Source organism: Phoxinus phoxinus (genome assembly GCF_949152265.1).
Source record: "Phoxinus phoxinus genome assembly, chromosome: 5".
Lineage (NCBI taxonomy): Eukaryota > Metazoa > Chordata > Actinopteri > Cypriniformes > Leuciscidae > Phoxinus > Phoxinus phoxinus.
Genome location: NC_136880.1, coordinates 15,242,685 through 15,256,472, shown reverse-complemented (window position 1 = coordinate 15,256,472; position 13,788 = coordinate 15,242,685). Strand labels below are relative to the sequence as shown.

Below are 13,788 nucleotides of genomic sequence, written 5' to 3'. Positions count from 1 at the left end.
ATTTTGTTAATATCTACTTATTTTGTTGAACAGCTTGTAATAAAAAAAAAAATAGGCTATATTTAGATGATACATGTATGTGGAAGACTGTAAATGGTTTCCAATTTCCTCAGATTAACATGCTTTTACCACTCAGCAGTATAAAGTACAGTAATAAAGTGTGCAGTAGTGTACTTCCTCTTCCTCCAGCAGCATCAGCAGCACATCTTGAGTGTTGATGTTATTCATGGGAGGTGGCATTCTGCTCAATAAGGCGTTTCCGCGCTCAAGTGGGCTGGGACTCGAGCGTTTCCACTAAGGAGTGTGTGGAATAACCCGAGGGGAAAAAAAGAGGAAGACCATACTTGCTTCACGATCCCTCTCTACCGCGAAGCTAACATGTAATATGAACGTCAGAAACTCGGATGCGCGGTCTCGTGAAAGGTCCTGTAAGAGGAACCCTCACGTGGACGTAGCCGGAGCATGAAAACAACATCTCGAGACTCAGGGATTGCTCCGCTCATCTTTCTCCTCCACATTGACCATTTACAGTAGCGGGTACCAACACACGGCGGGTGTTTTCAGCACTTGGACTGAATATGTACCAGGGACATTCACAGGTAAGCTGGCATGCTTCTTTTATCTATTATTGGCCAACGGCGCGTGAAGCATCTCATACCGGCACGTGCGCATGTAAAAAACTAAATCATCCTCAAATTGAGGAGTTAATACTATTCTCACCGGTCAAATCGCACTCTTTAAGCTCTATTTTAGCATGTGAGCAATGGGCAAAACACATTTCACGACATAAGCTTTAATTGCATGAGGAGGACGTTAACTCTGAAGAAAAGATCATTTCAAGGCATTGTTTTGTCCCATTGAAACGTTTAACTGTGTGAACACCATGTTCTGGTTTTATTTGTGTCATGTATTGAATAAAACATATGTTTTAAAGGCCCTCAAAAAAAGTCCCTATTAAGTTTTTTTATGTGTCATATTATTGTAAGATAACTTTTAAAAGGCTCTACTATACTATATGGTAAAATATATACTTTCTTTACTATAGTATTATAATTATATGTTTTTTCCTCAACATCCATTGTGTAAATACCAAGATGTAATCGTATAAATGTGTTGCACATTTATTTGAAGAACTTTAAGCAGTTTTAAATGCATTTAAATGCATTGGTGGTGGTTGAGGAGATTCCCCCCTTCTATGTAAAGCGCTTTGGGTGTCCAGAAAAGCGCTATATAAATGTAATGAATTATTATTATTATTATTATTTATTTCCTTTTTCCTTAAAAAACAAGACATTTCATCAATAAAAAATGGATTAAATGAGCATTGATGTCATTAACCCTTCATGACTGCAGGGTCAACATCCATGTTTTGGACTTTGAAGGAATTTGACCTTCATAGAGTCAGATGAACTTAGATATTGCCTGCTGCCGCTCACATGACTGATGATGCTGCGCTTGCACTTCAGGGAACTGCCATCAAGTGTGGTTTGCTTCCGAGTCCTCAAGATAAATATGTCTTCTGTCTCACCAAGCTGTAAATCCGAGTAGGATGGGTTTAGACCACAGGTCTGTGTCACATTTCTCATGATCGGACAAAGGAAAATCGTGTTCGCGATTTAAATTAGTGTTTTGTTGTGTTTGCAAGTAATTTGCTGCATCGCAATTTGTGGCTTTCTTCTTCTTTTCTTCATCGGTTTCTGTCTGATATTGTAGATGCACAGGAGGAGGAACAGAGTGATGTTTTAAACATCAAGCTGAGAATAAAGGCTTGAATGGTGCTATGGATGTTACACAATCTTCCCACTGATCTCTGCCACTCACAGCGCTGGATTCTCTGAATCTGCATATAAGACTCTGAGAGTGAGAGTGAGTGATATATGCTTAGTTTAGTGCATTTCCATCACTCGACTACTTTGGTTCTCACTGTTATAAGGAAGAGCTTAAAATATTCCTAAATTCTCAGAAGAAAGAGAATAATGTTTGAGAGTGCGCCTTTATGCCTACAAAAACCTTCTTTGGTAAAGCTATTCCCATGTACGAATAGCTTAGGCTTTGCCTTCTGAAGGAACATTAGTTCAGCCGAGACTAAAAAAGAGAAGGGCGAGAAAGCCCTTTGATGTGTTTATCATAATGCACCTCCGCTAAACCGGTATGTAGAGAATTTAGTTCTTGGAATACTGCTGTTGTCCCATTTAGGTTAGCAGGCTGAGATGTGTGATAACTACGCTTTTGAGAGGAGTAGAAATCAAGTAAAATAATTGTTTCTTATTTTTAGGTATTCAATACATTGAGCTAGGGCTGGGCGGGATGATGGTACCATGACGACCACGGTATAAAGTGTCTATCTTTAGTGATTTTACTAAATCGTTTATTTCGCGGTATGTAAATATATCCGCGTAGCACAGTACTGATTAAAGTTATTTACACTCAAGAGTAGGGCTGTAAACGATTAATCGGGATTAATCGCATCCAAATAAAAGTTTTTGTCTACATAATATATGTGTGTGTTTTGTGTATAATTATTTTGTATATATAAATACACACACATGCATGTATATATTTAAGAAAAATGTGTTATTTATATATAAAATAGTTCTATTTATATATATAATATAAATTATATAAATATATATATGCAGTATATAAATGCAAATATTTCTCAAATAGAGCTTACCCTCAGTATTTATAGAGCTTACATGCATGTGTGTGTATTTATATATACAAAATAATTATACACAATACACACACACATTTATGTAAACACAAACTTTTATTTTGGATGCGATTAATCGCGATTAATCGTTTACAGCCCTACTCAAGAGTGATTACAAAACATGCATGAATGAGAAAATAAAGAGTGAAAAAGAACGCGGTTGGGGCTCACGCTGGCTGACACACAGCTGAAGCACGCGTACATAAAACACGAATTCGGAACGTGTATGATGTTTAATAAAGTTATTAAGCGCAATTAGCTGTGAAAAAGAGAAGTCTGTAAGAAGCGCTCCGAGAAAGCTGCCTCTCTTATGGGGCTTTTCCAGTACCAGCTCGACTCGACTCGTCTCGGCTCGCTTTGCGCTCCGTTTTCCATTGCAGATAGTACATCCACAATAGTACCTGGTCGTCATAGCAACGCGACACACACCCGCTACCCACACACACAAGACAATGGAGGAAATCGAGTGTATGCTGTTTTACATAATATTAGTAATGGGTAGCTATATCATGCAATCTCTGGCCAAATTTTTTTTAAATGCCGGGGTTATTCAGGATACTCCGTCTGGCGCGTGCAATGATGACGCAGTGAATAGTGACGATTCTCTCTGACCAATCAGCAGTCTGCCGTGTTTCACGTAACATTTTAGTATCGCCTCAGCTCGCCTCGGCTCGCTCAGAACATCGCTGAAGGTGATACGAAAAAAAGTATCTGGAAGCAGGTACTGGTACAACTTTTACACAGTGGAAAACCAAACAAAGGCGAGTCGAGTCGAGGGGTTCTGGTACTGTGTAGTGGAAAAGCGCCATATGACAGCATGTGATCGCGAATTCAGATCTCTTCCGTGTCTTATTGTGCTTGAATGGTCAGATAGACACACAATAATGTACTTTGAGTATTCACGTAAACATAGTTGGTTATGTCTTAAATTAAATTACACACATGGGTGTAATTCCCATACAACAATGTAACTCGCTGCTTAAACACTGTACTTCGATGTATCATTAGATAAATTAACCAGCTTGTTACGACTGTTTCCCGAAACTGTAAAAACATGTGCGCACCTCCGTCAAAAGAAAGATTTCTTTTTTGTTTTTTTATCACGTGACATTCAATATGTAATTGGTGTAGACTTTATTCCTGTATAGCTACATGCGGTTCATTTAACTCAGGAGTGTTCGTTCACAATGTCATTTCTGTAACAGACACGCTACTGTATTTGAGGACTACTTCACTTCACTCGTTTTGCTCTATTTGATGTTTGGTTCCCCCCTACGTCATACTCTTGGGTTCCCTTTATGCATTTATGCACATGCATGGTTGTTTCTACCAAGGAAAAACCCAAACGTTGGGTTTAAAAATTGGTTTGTCCAAATCTGATCCAAACAGAGTTTGAAACTATTTGATTATGCTAAAGTGGAACTATTGCAAGTTAGCCTATACCTATACACTTTAAATATCTTGCATTTATCTTGCATTTAAAGACTACCCTACTAATAGTGATATTTTAGGCTTAATATTAATAAATGTGCATTGTAAAATAAAGACGTAGTCCAAATGTAGTTTAATTGTAATATTTATATAGGCCTATGTCAGTAATGTTAATAGTTTTGTACTATACTTAGTGTGAAATAAATGTATTTTAGTTTTTTTTTCCACTAGAGTCACAGAAACTATGCTTCTAACCACAGGTTGAGAGCTGTTCAAACCACACCGGTGTTCGTGATGCTGTTTGTGAATGTTCGTTGGAATTATGGTTTCGTTAAATCGTTGAACTAGGATGGTACCAATGAAACTTATGACCGTAGTTGGCCAACAATGCTTTCGGGAATTGCACCCCATAATAGCACAACTTAAGCACAATGGAAATGAATGCTGAAAAATGCTGAACAGGAACCTATTTTTGCCATGCATATGATCTGGTTGGAGCCTTTTGCTAATTGTCTTCATCGTCTCCACAAAGTATCTCAAAAGAAACCATTTATTCAATGTTACAAAAGCCACTTAAGCACACATGAAAGGAGCCATAGTTAATGAAAGAACATTTAGTATATCTTTAATAATTTAGTTGAACATTTCTTGACTTGCACCTGACTTTTTTTACACTGAGAAGGAATATAACAATAAATTGTAGTCAGAGAATATGAATATGGTGGGAAATTTCCATTTCTTGAGTTCAACCTCTGGAAAATAGCATGCATGGAAAAAACAACTAACCATGACAATGGGTCAAAACATTTGGTATAAACTCAAGGCTGAAAAGGAAAACATTAAATGAGTACTATTGCCTTGGAGACAAACTTAAATGGATCTGAGGGAAAAATATAGAATATAAAAACTGATTTTAAGACAGCAGGTGCACTCATTGTACGATTAAAACAGCGACTCTTTCACATAACAAGCCATATCAAATCCAATGTAAATGTTGAAAGCCTGACTGATGATTGGATAACAGCCGTCCGGATCAGTGTGGTCTGCACCGGAACATTAGAAATGAGACGACTGCTTTTGAAAGTCAATGAAAATCGAACCGTACCATAAAACATTGATCAACAGACATTGCTCACTCATTTAGCTCACAATGTTCCAGTAACCTGAGAGATTTTTAAACTGTCATAGATAGAGCACTAAATTGTGCTGAACGTACCAATTTCAATGTAAGCAAATGGACCAGGCCCATTCATGAAATCAACACAGTTATAGTTAAATGTCATTGACTCCCGGGAGAGTTGAAGGCAGACCACATATGGAATTCAACCTCTCCGGCCTTCAGAAAATGGGTCAGATGTGAACCCTAAGGCAGGTTGCTCTTCACTGCGGCTTAAACTGCTAATCACTTAAAGCAACTGGATTCGGCTGATGACACTGCAGCTGTTGTGCCTCTTTTCCCTGAACCGGATCACACGCCACAGACCACATAACGCCATCTGACACAGCAGCCACTGTGGATGGCACACATATTCCCTGGTGAAAGTAGGTGCAAAACGCAGAGGATTATTGTAAATTTAAAAAAGGCTTTTTTCTCTTTGACCTACAAGCACATGTGTGGATTAAACTCGCATCCTGCCAGGCCTTCAGATAACGTCTACTGTCTTATAGTTTGTGTAAATATGCTCTAACCCAACATTTTCCATTTGTCACTGTGAAGAGACAATTGCATGTTTACATATAAAACTGGGGCTTTTGTCTAACTTTGAATAGAGTATGGTTGCTGAAGGTATGATTAATGCTAATAAGCCTCTGGTGGGCCGCAGTGGAGCCGACACTGACCTCGGATATGAGCAAAGATTGATGCTGCCTTAGGCTGCTTCATTCTCCAAGGTATTGCTCAGAGGATTTTCAAGGTAACTGAATATTCTTGTTCTCACCAAAAGCTGTGATCTTTGCTTGACGTGTGTAGTAAGCTAGAAGTTTGGAATTATGTTTTCTTCTTAAGTTTAGCATGTAGGTGTTTAGCCTAGCCTGTTAAATATCGAATGAGTCATAAGTTTGACAAAGGAGAATGCAAGAATATGTGATAACAATGGCATTATATGATGCTGTTGTGAGGTTGGCATTTGTATATGTGGAGTGGGCAACTAGTCAGTATTAATAGAAATAAAATTAAAATAAGTTTTTCCAAGAACATTAACTTTGTCATTTTAAAGAGGTCCTGTTATGCCCTTTTAGTCTTGATTTTATTTTTGGGGTGTACTAGAATATGTCTTAATGCCTGATTGTTCAAAGAACGCATTATTTTTCACATATTTTACATCATCACAGCTCCTCTCCTCAGTCTGGCTAGAACGCGCTGTTTAGGTTTTGTTTCGATGAAGCCCCTCCTTCCGAAATACGAAATGTGCTGTGATTGGTTAGCTGGCCCAGTGTGTTGTGATTGGCAGCGCTTAGCACGTGTTCGGGAAATGTCACGCCCCTACGTAACCCCAGCTCAACTCAGATGTAAATATTAAAGATGGCGTCAATTTCAAACCAATTCGACTCCAATTGACCCTTCGCAGGGAGCTTGATTGACAGGTGATCTGACCAATCATACTTCGCCATCCGCCATTTTGTCCGACAAATCCGTCAGGAGAGTTCGTAGATTAACATGGGAGGATTTGAACTTGAGAAACGGAGTGTACTGACGCCTTTCCGCGGTTAAAACAACATTCCTTCTGATGTTCATTCATGTTTATTTGATGCTATAAATGAACTAGAAGGAAGAGATGATCGGTTCACGAGCAGCTTTAACTGAGGCTCTACAGCGATCTGTCAGACACATTAAAGAGCCCCAAAACGGTATTTATTGTTTAAATTTCTTTAAAAAAATGACCAAATTTGAAAGGTGAGACTTTGTTTAATATGTTTAATATCAAAAGTAACCGAAAAGTAACCTGGTCTGTCCTGTCTGTCAGCGTGTTGTCAGTCTCAATCTCTGCTCCGCGATGAATTTTTCACTGCGTGAGAGCGGCATAGCTTGTTGGACATAGCAACAGTAACTAAGGGGGGCAGGTCTTTGGGAACGGTCAATTCAGACCCTGACATTTTTTAACCACTCTGAATTCGTCTTAGCCTGGCTCCGCCCTCCTACGTACTTCCGCTCAATTTTCATTTTCCTTCAGTACGTTGTCTGGGTTTGCGGTGTATTCGTGGGTTTTCTCCAGTCAATTTTTGACCGGTTCAATCAGTGTACAGAGGGAGTGGCTGAGAACGATGACGTTGAGGTCATGCGCTAGTTTGAGTTGACATACGTCACGACCAAACGTTAGCGATGGCAGATCCAGAGTGTCTCTGGGCAGATCCAATAGTTTTAAACTTCAACAGAGGACCCGCCTTCAACGAAATTAACGCTTGTCAATGGAGGGAGGCCAGACAAATGAAATGTACGAGAGTCTGGTAGGACCAGGCTAAATTTGTCTGCCTTTAGGACAGAAAAACATTTTCTACATTTACATTTATTCATTTAGCAGATGCTTTTATCCAAAGCAAAGTATAAAATATGCTATATTTAGAACTGTATTCATCCAAAATAAAGAACTTGTAAACACAGTGGTTGTGCATTGTATTTTACAAAGGATTTAAATTAATCTGGAAGTATTAATAAGCATTCAAAACATTCAGTCTCTCACCGCCAATATGGATCAATGATTTTGGAGACATCACTCTGCACTTCAGCTTCTCATCAGATTTTCTGTCCAATCAAAAGCTCTCTAGAATCTGAAGCGTCCCGCCCCCTACACTATAAATAGACACTGAAGCTACAAATGAAATTAAAAAAAAGGAGAGGATTGCTCTATAATATGTCCCGTCCTGTATTCCTGTTTCAGTGGAAATTACGTCAACACATTGAAAAATGCTATGTGTTTCAAGGCACATCTGTGGGCCTTTAATGAGCGTCACCTGCGCGACACACCGCTCTCGAGTCCCATGGCGGAGCTCCGGAAGGATGAGGAGTGACGACAGTTAAGGACGAGAGAGGACCAGGCCTGGGACTCTATGGTGTTGTTTTACTATGTTTTTATGTGGCAGTGAGTGTTTATTTAATGGCTTAGAGATACTTTTATTTATAATCGGGGTTTGAAATTTGAACTTTTTGACTCTCCAGCTAATTTGTCTACTAAATTTTAAGTTACCAGCCATTCAGAACTTCTACTAGCCCAAAACAAAAATATAATAAACATTTTTAAACATTGAATGGTTCTCAGTTTTACAACAGTCAATCATTATTCAGGGTGTGCATTATTTTTATAATAATTCAACGGCCTGGAGTCAATTATTCCGCTTATACTACAGTTACCACACCTCGAAATATTGTTCAGATGATGTATTTCAAGACGTTTGTAAAGTTTTTGTCATTAAAACGCTCTTATATGTAGGACTAATTCCTTGCGCATCTAAACCCTCCGTTGCTAATTCCAAAACGTCATTTTAGAGTTAGTAACGGAGGTTTGAGCCGCTGAAAGCTCTCTAGAATCTGAAGCGTCCCGCCCCCTACACTATAAATAGACACTGAAGCTACAAATGAAATTTTAAAAAAGGGGAGGATTGCTCGATATTGCTCGAACTTTTTGACTCTCCAGCTAATTTGTCTACTAAATTAAGTTACCAGCCATTCAGAACTTCTACTAGCCCAAAACAAAAATATAATAAACATTTTTAAACATTGAATGTGTCACGGTGGGTAGTGGAAAATGGAAAAGGACTCAAATGCAGAGTGAAATGAAGATTTAATAAAGATAAAACAAGAAACAAACAAACCAACCAACAAAGGAAATCAGAACTTAATCCAACACGGAACAGGGCAGGGCAGGGCAGGGCAGGACAGGGCAGGACAGGGCAGGACAGGCACAGACACACGTAACATGTACAACGAACCAGCACAGGACAGCAAACACAGGAAGACTAAATAGGGAGGCAAACAAGGAGGGTAACGAGCAGGACAGGTGGGACAACTAAACCAATAATCAGATAACAAGGGGGAGGGACCAGACAATGACAAGAGCACATGGCCCCAAAATAACAAAACACCCATGTGCATCACAAGACAGGACAGACATGTGACAGAATGGTTCTCAGTTTTACAACAGTCAATCATTATTCTTAGCCAAATTGGCTAGTGAGTTGATATGTGTTTTCCGCACGGTTGATTTTGGCGGGTTAGTGGGGGTTAATGATTATGCATATGATTAGTCAATATTCTATCAATCTTAACCCACTTTGTATGTAGCTTTCGTGATTAGTTGTCTTATAACCTAATTGAAAGACTTAACATAAATAGGCAGAGTTTGTTTTTAAGCCTTTAAGTGTAATTTGAGCTGCTATAGCAAAGTGGATAATTTGATGTGCAAATATATATTTTGTTGTATAAATAGTTGGATAAGCTGATTAGAAGTCCCAAAATCCATTTTATGTCCATGAAGTCTTAGACATAACATAAGCTACAAGCAAATTTTAAGCAGCTCTTAAGGCTATAAATATGTTGTTCTGAAATTACAATCATTCACAGCTTGTGCTAGCACTTCCTACAATTCCTTTGCTTGCAGATCCTTTCTTCGGCGCGATCAACTTTCACCCAGTCAACACAACCTGAGTCCATCACCATGTGTGAGAACCGAATTTATCACCTCCCAGCACATTATTATTACGACATGACACTGCGCATTCTTGTCTATAGTTGCTAATAAAACTGTCCTATTCACACATGACATGTCTTTGAATCCATCTGTGCTATATTTAAACTTCATCTATGAAAATATGCAACATCCACACTCAATGAGTGTTTTTAAAATGCCATGTCAGCAACTTTCACATAATAACTTGTATGTCATGCATTTAATTATATTTGTAATTACACATTTATAATAATTAAGTTGCAATTTAGTACATTTAAAATATAATACATTTAAATGCAATATCAAATACCACACTACAGTTAAAAAAATAATCATGTTCTTTACATGTGCTTTAATCAATATCAAAATAAGTTTATTTTTTAAAATCATGACAAAAGATTATTTAATAAATTATTTAAAATGTACCTTTGTCTCGCTGTGGCTGTTGTGGTATTCACAAGATGAAGTTGAGATGAGGATCCAAAACAAACATTTTATTCACAATTCCAACACGCAGGAGATCACAAGAATAATAATCATAGAAAACAACCACATAAAACATAGACAATAACTGACATACGCAAAGTGAAAATTAAGGGCTATAAATGTACAGAACACACAAAGGAAATTAACAAGACACAGGTGCAAATAATAAGTAACCATGGTAACAAACAAGGGCATTCGTGACAACTTTAAACTAAACTTTTTTTGATTTGACATTATACACTTTTTAAAGGTGTTAAGAAACATATTCATTAATGTATACTCTATTAAAGTATAATTAAGTGGCCTTTTATTTAATAAATTTTATATAATTACAAGTACAGATAAAAAAAAATACTTTTAAGTTGTGAAGACAAGTGCACATTCAATTATTCAATACAGTCAAGCACATTTATTTTTCACAAGGGATATTAGCTTTAAAGGGGTGGTTCAGGATTTTGGACATCTGACCTCATTTTCAAGTTAGCCTAGTTGTTATTCATCAGTGGAGACAGTTTTCAAAAATGTTCATCCAGTCCTTCCAGTTGCATAGATCGCCGATGCTAGGCTAGCGCGAGTCAACGGTATAAGCTAGCCTGCCATTAAAAACTGTTTTACCCACTCCACAGTACACCAAAATCAAATAAATGATAACGCCAGACTGTCTATGTAAATGTCTGTTGAGAGAATAATGTTAGAAATCAAACTACCCTTTCATTGCATTGCAATAGTTACATTTTGTTCCCTGTATTTATTAGCACAGTCTACAGCAGCGGCGGAGTGATATTAAGTTACCTAGGCAACCGAGAGAGTCTCCACATGACGCAAGTGTATTTACCTGCCGCTGACACTCATCACTCCAGAAGCAGAGTAAGAAGAGTAAGATTTCACTAAGAAATCAACACAGGACTATGGCCACGTTTGAAAGCCATGCCAATGTTTCAGACTTTGGAGACGAGGAATGTATTTTATTCAACGAACCGTACATGTATGAGCCGGAATACACAGACGAAGAACTAATCGAGATGGATGCTAAAAGGGCAGAAATTGAACTGTAACGTTATCTCCACTAACGTTGTCATTGTCATTCTATCAGTTATGAAAGGGACTAGCTTCATAGATAGCTATAGTAGCCTAACAAAAGTTATTACCTGTTCATCTGCTGTTGGTGCATCTGGAAAGACGGCTGGAACTGCATTCCTTGTCAGTGACTTATGAACGTTTCGATTATGGGGGTTTTCAAAGTCGTGTGGTCTAAAATAATCACTACAAATTCGCAACTTTAATAGTCTCTGCCGGTGTCTCGTTGTCCAAGCCAGCAGAAAGAAGCCACAGTTGGTTCCTTTCTGGGTCTCTCAATGGAAATTTGTGGAAACTTTTTGCATGACCATCTATTTGGTTTATTTTTACAATTTCGAAATGCACAACGAATCACCATTTTGCCAATTCCTTAGTTTACAATCAAATGTTTTTCAATATCGTTGTTCATGGCTACTACTAGCTAGCTAGACGTCCCATCTGTAGTGCACGCTTCTGTTCTGTGTTTACTTTTCGGCGCAGTACTACTAACCGGAGCAAAGTAAAATTCCGCCGCTGCTGAGAAACTAGTTCCTGTAAATGTAATGCGATCATTGAGATGTTGTAAGAGTACCGGTAAGTTACTTTGATTTCTAACATTATTCTCTCAATAGAAATTTACATCGACAGTCTGGCGTTATAATTTATTTGCTTTTGGTGTACTGTGGAGTGGGTAAAACTGTTTTTAATGGCAGGCTAGCTTATACCGTTGATTCGCGCTAGCCTAGCATCGGCGAACTATGCAACTGGAAGGACTGGATGAAATTTTTTGAAAACTGTCTCCACTGATGAATAACAACAAGGCTAACTTGAAAATGAGGTCCGATGTCCAAAATCCCGAACCACCCCTTTAATATTTTTTTTATCTACCATAATGACATAAATGTACTTTCATTTGTTCATTACACACAAGCTATCGGACAGCTTCAGGCGACTTGGAATATAGTATAATAATCACCCCCCCCAATATACAATAGGGTTTTTTGGACATTTTTGGAGCCTGTTAGTGTGTGTCGCTATGAACTTTTTAAGATTCTAGCATTTTAGCAAATAAATAAATAAATACAGAACAGAACAGCATACAGGTTTGGATCATCCTTAGAGTAAGTAAATAATGACTGTAATGTAAATGTAATGTAAAGAATGTAAATTTTTACAGGATCTATTTCATCTGTCAATAACCCATCTCCAGACCTTTGCTTTCTATTTCCTTCCACTGTGTTTTAGCTATTTTTGACCACAAGAAATAATTTAGTTTGAGCGGCGCCTAAGATTACTCAAAAACCACCCTGACGTGATGTTCTGAGATTTTTTTAAATAAAGCTCACAGCATGGTATCTCTGAGATGTCCCAAAACAATTCTGGGAACGTAGTCCGGCAGTCATAGCATGATTCTCTACCAAACTGGACTCCAAAATCCTATTAGTACCCTGTAGGGGCAAAACCTATAGGTTTGATTGCGGGACACGCATTCGGTGCTGTGCGAGGACGAGGAGCTTGCATGCTTCTTCGGCTGTGTGTCTTGGGTCACCGGCCCAGAACTGAAGCTTCGTGATCCGATGATTTGCTGGGAATCAGCTCAAAAGATGATTTGCTCAAGAATCAGGCATCACTACTCTATGCTTGTGGTTTAGAAGTAAATCATTTATCATAAATGTTTCAGTTTTTCGGACAATATTAAAAGTTTAAGGTGTCAGTTGCTGAGGTATTTGGATTTTTAAATGTAATGGGATAGCCTGTCCTATGTGCATTCTGGTGCAAGACCTTCTTAAGGTCAAACATGAGCTTGATGGAGTAGTTGTCAGGATTGAAATGTCGCTCAGTGTGAGGTTTGTAGGAAGACTACGTTGATAAAGAGGTAGATGGATGATCACAGACAGGCCTGGGAGCGACATTTTCCACCTAAATAAAGGCCGTCTTTGCCATATGGCTTGTGTTATCTACTTTAATGCTTAGTTCTCTTTCAAACACTTATTAAACTGCTAAATGTGAACATATTTGACCTCTTAAGATGAAGAATTTAAGTGAAGACCAATTTACTTGCAAAACAAAGTTAAATGTTTGGCCTGTAATGGATATTACACAAAAAAAGAACTCTGTCCTTCACACTATTCACATATTTCTGGATATCTTTGATGCAAAAATCACTCTGAAAAAGAACACAAGCAGAGATATAAGGACAGAACACAGCTGGCGATGGGCCCTTTTTTGGGATTTGCTTGTTATAAGGAAAACACAATTCTTCAAAAGACTGTTACTGTCTCAACATATGTGACATTTTTTTTTTTTTTTTTACATAATCTAATCTACACAGAAAAAAAGGTACAAAAGCTGTCACTGGGGCAGAACATTTTCAAAAGGTACTTCTTTGTACCTTATTTATCCTTAAATAAGGTACAAAGGGGGGCAAGAATATACAATAAC

General features: G+C 38.1%; 1 protein-coding gene across 4 annotated transcripts in view; it reads left to right on the top strand.

Moving 5' to 3' along the window:
• The first annotated feature begins 277 nt into the window (after window positions 1–277).
• Window positions 278–13,788, top strand: part of pex5lb (peroxisomal biogenesis factor 5-like b) — a 61,138-nt gene continuing 47,627 nt past the window's right edge. For 2 of the 4 annotated variants that reach the window (XM_079614266.1, XM_079614267.1), the window contains exon 1: window positions 278–599. In XM_079614266.1, coding sequence (XP_079470392.1) covers window positions 579–599 — 21 coding nt within the window. In that variant the 5' untranslated portion in view covers window positions 278–578. The remainder of the gene's footprint in view (window positions 600–13,788) is intronic. The other 2 variants (XM_079614264.1, XM_079614265.1) reach the window with 2 other exon arrangements.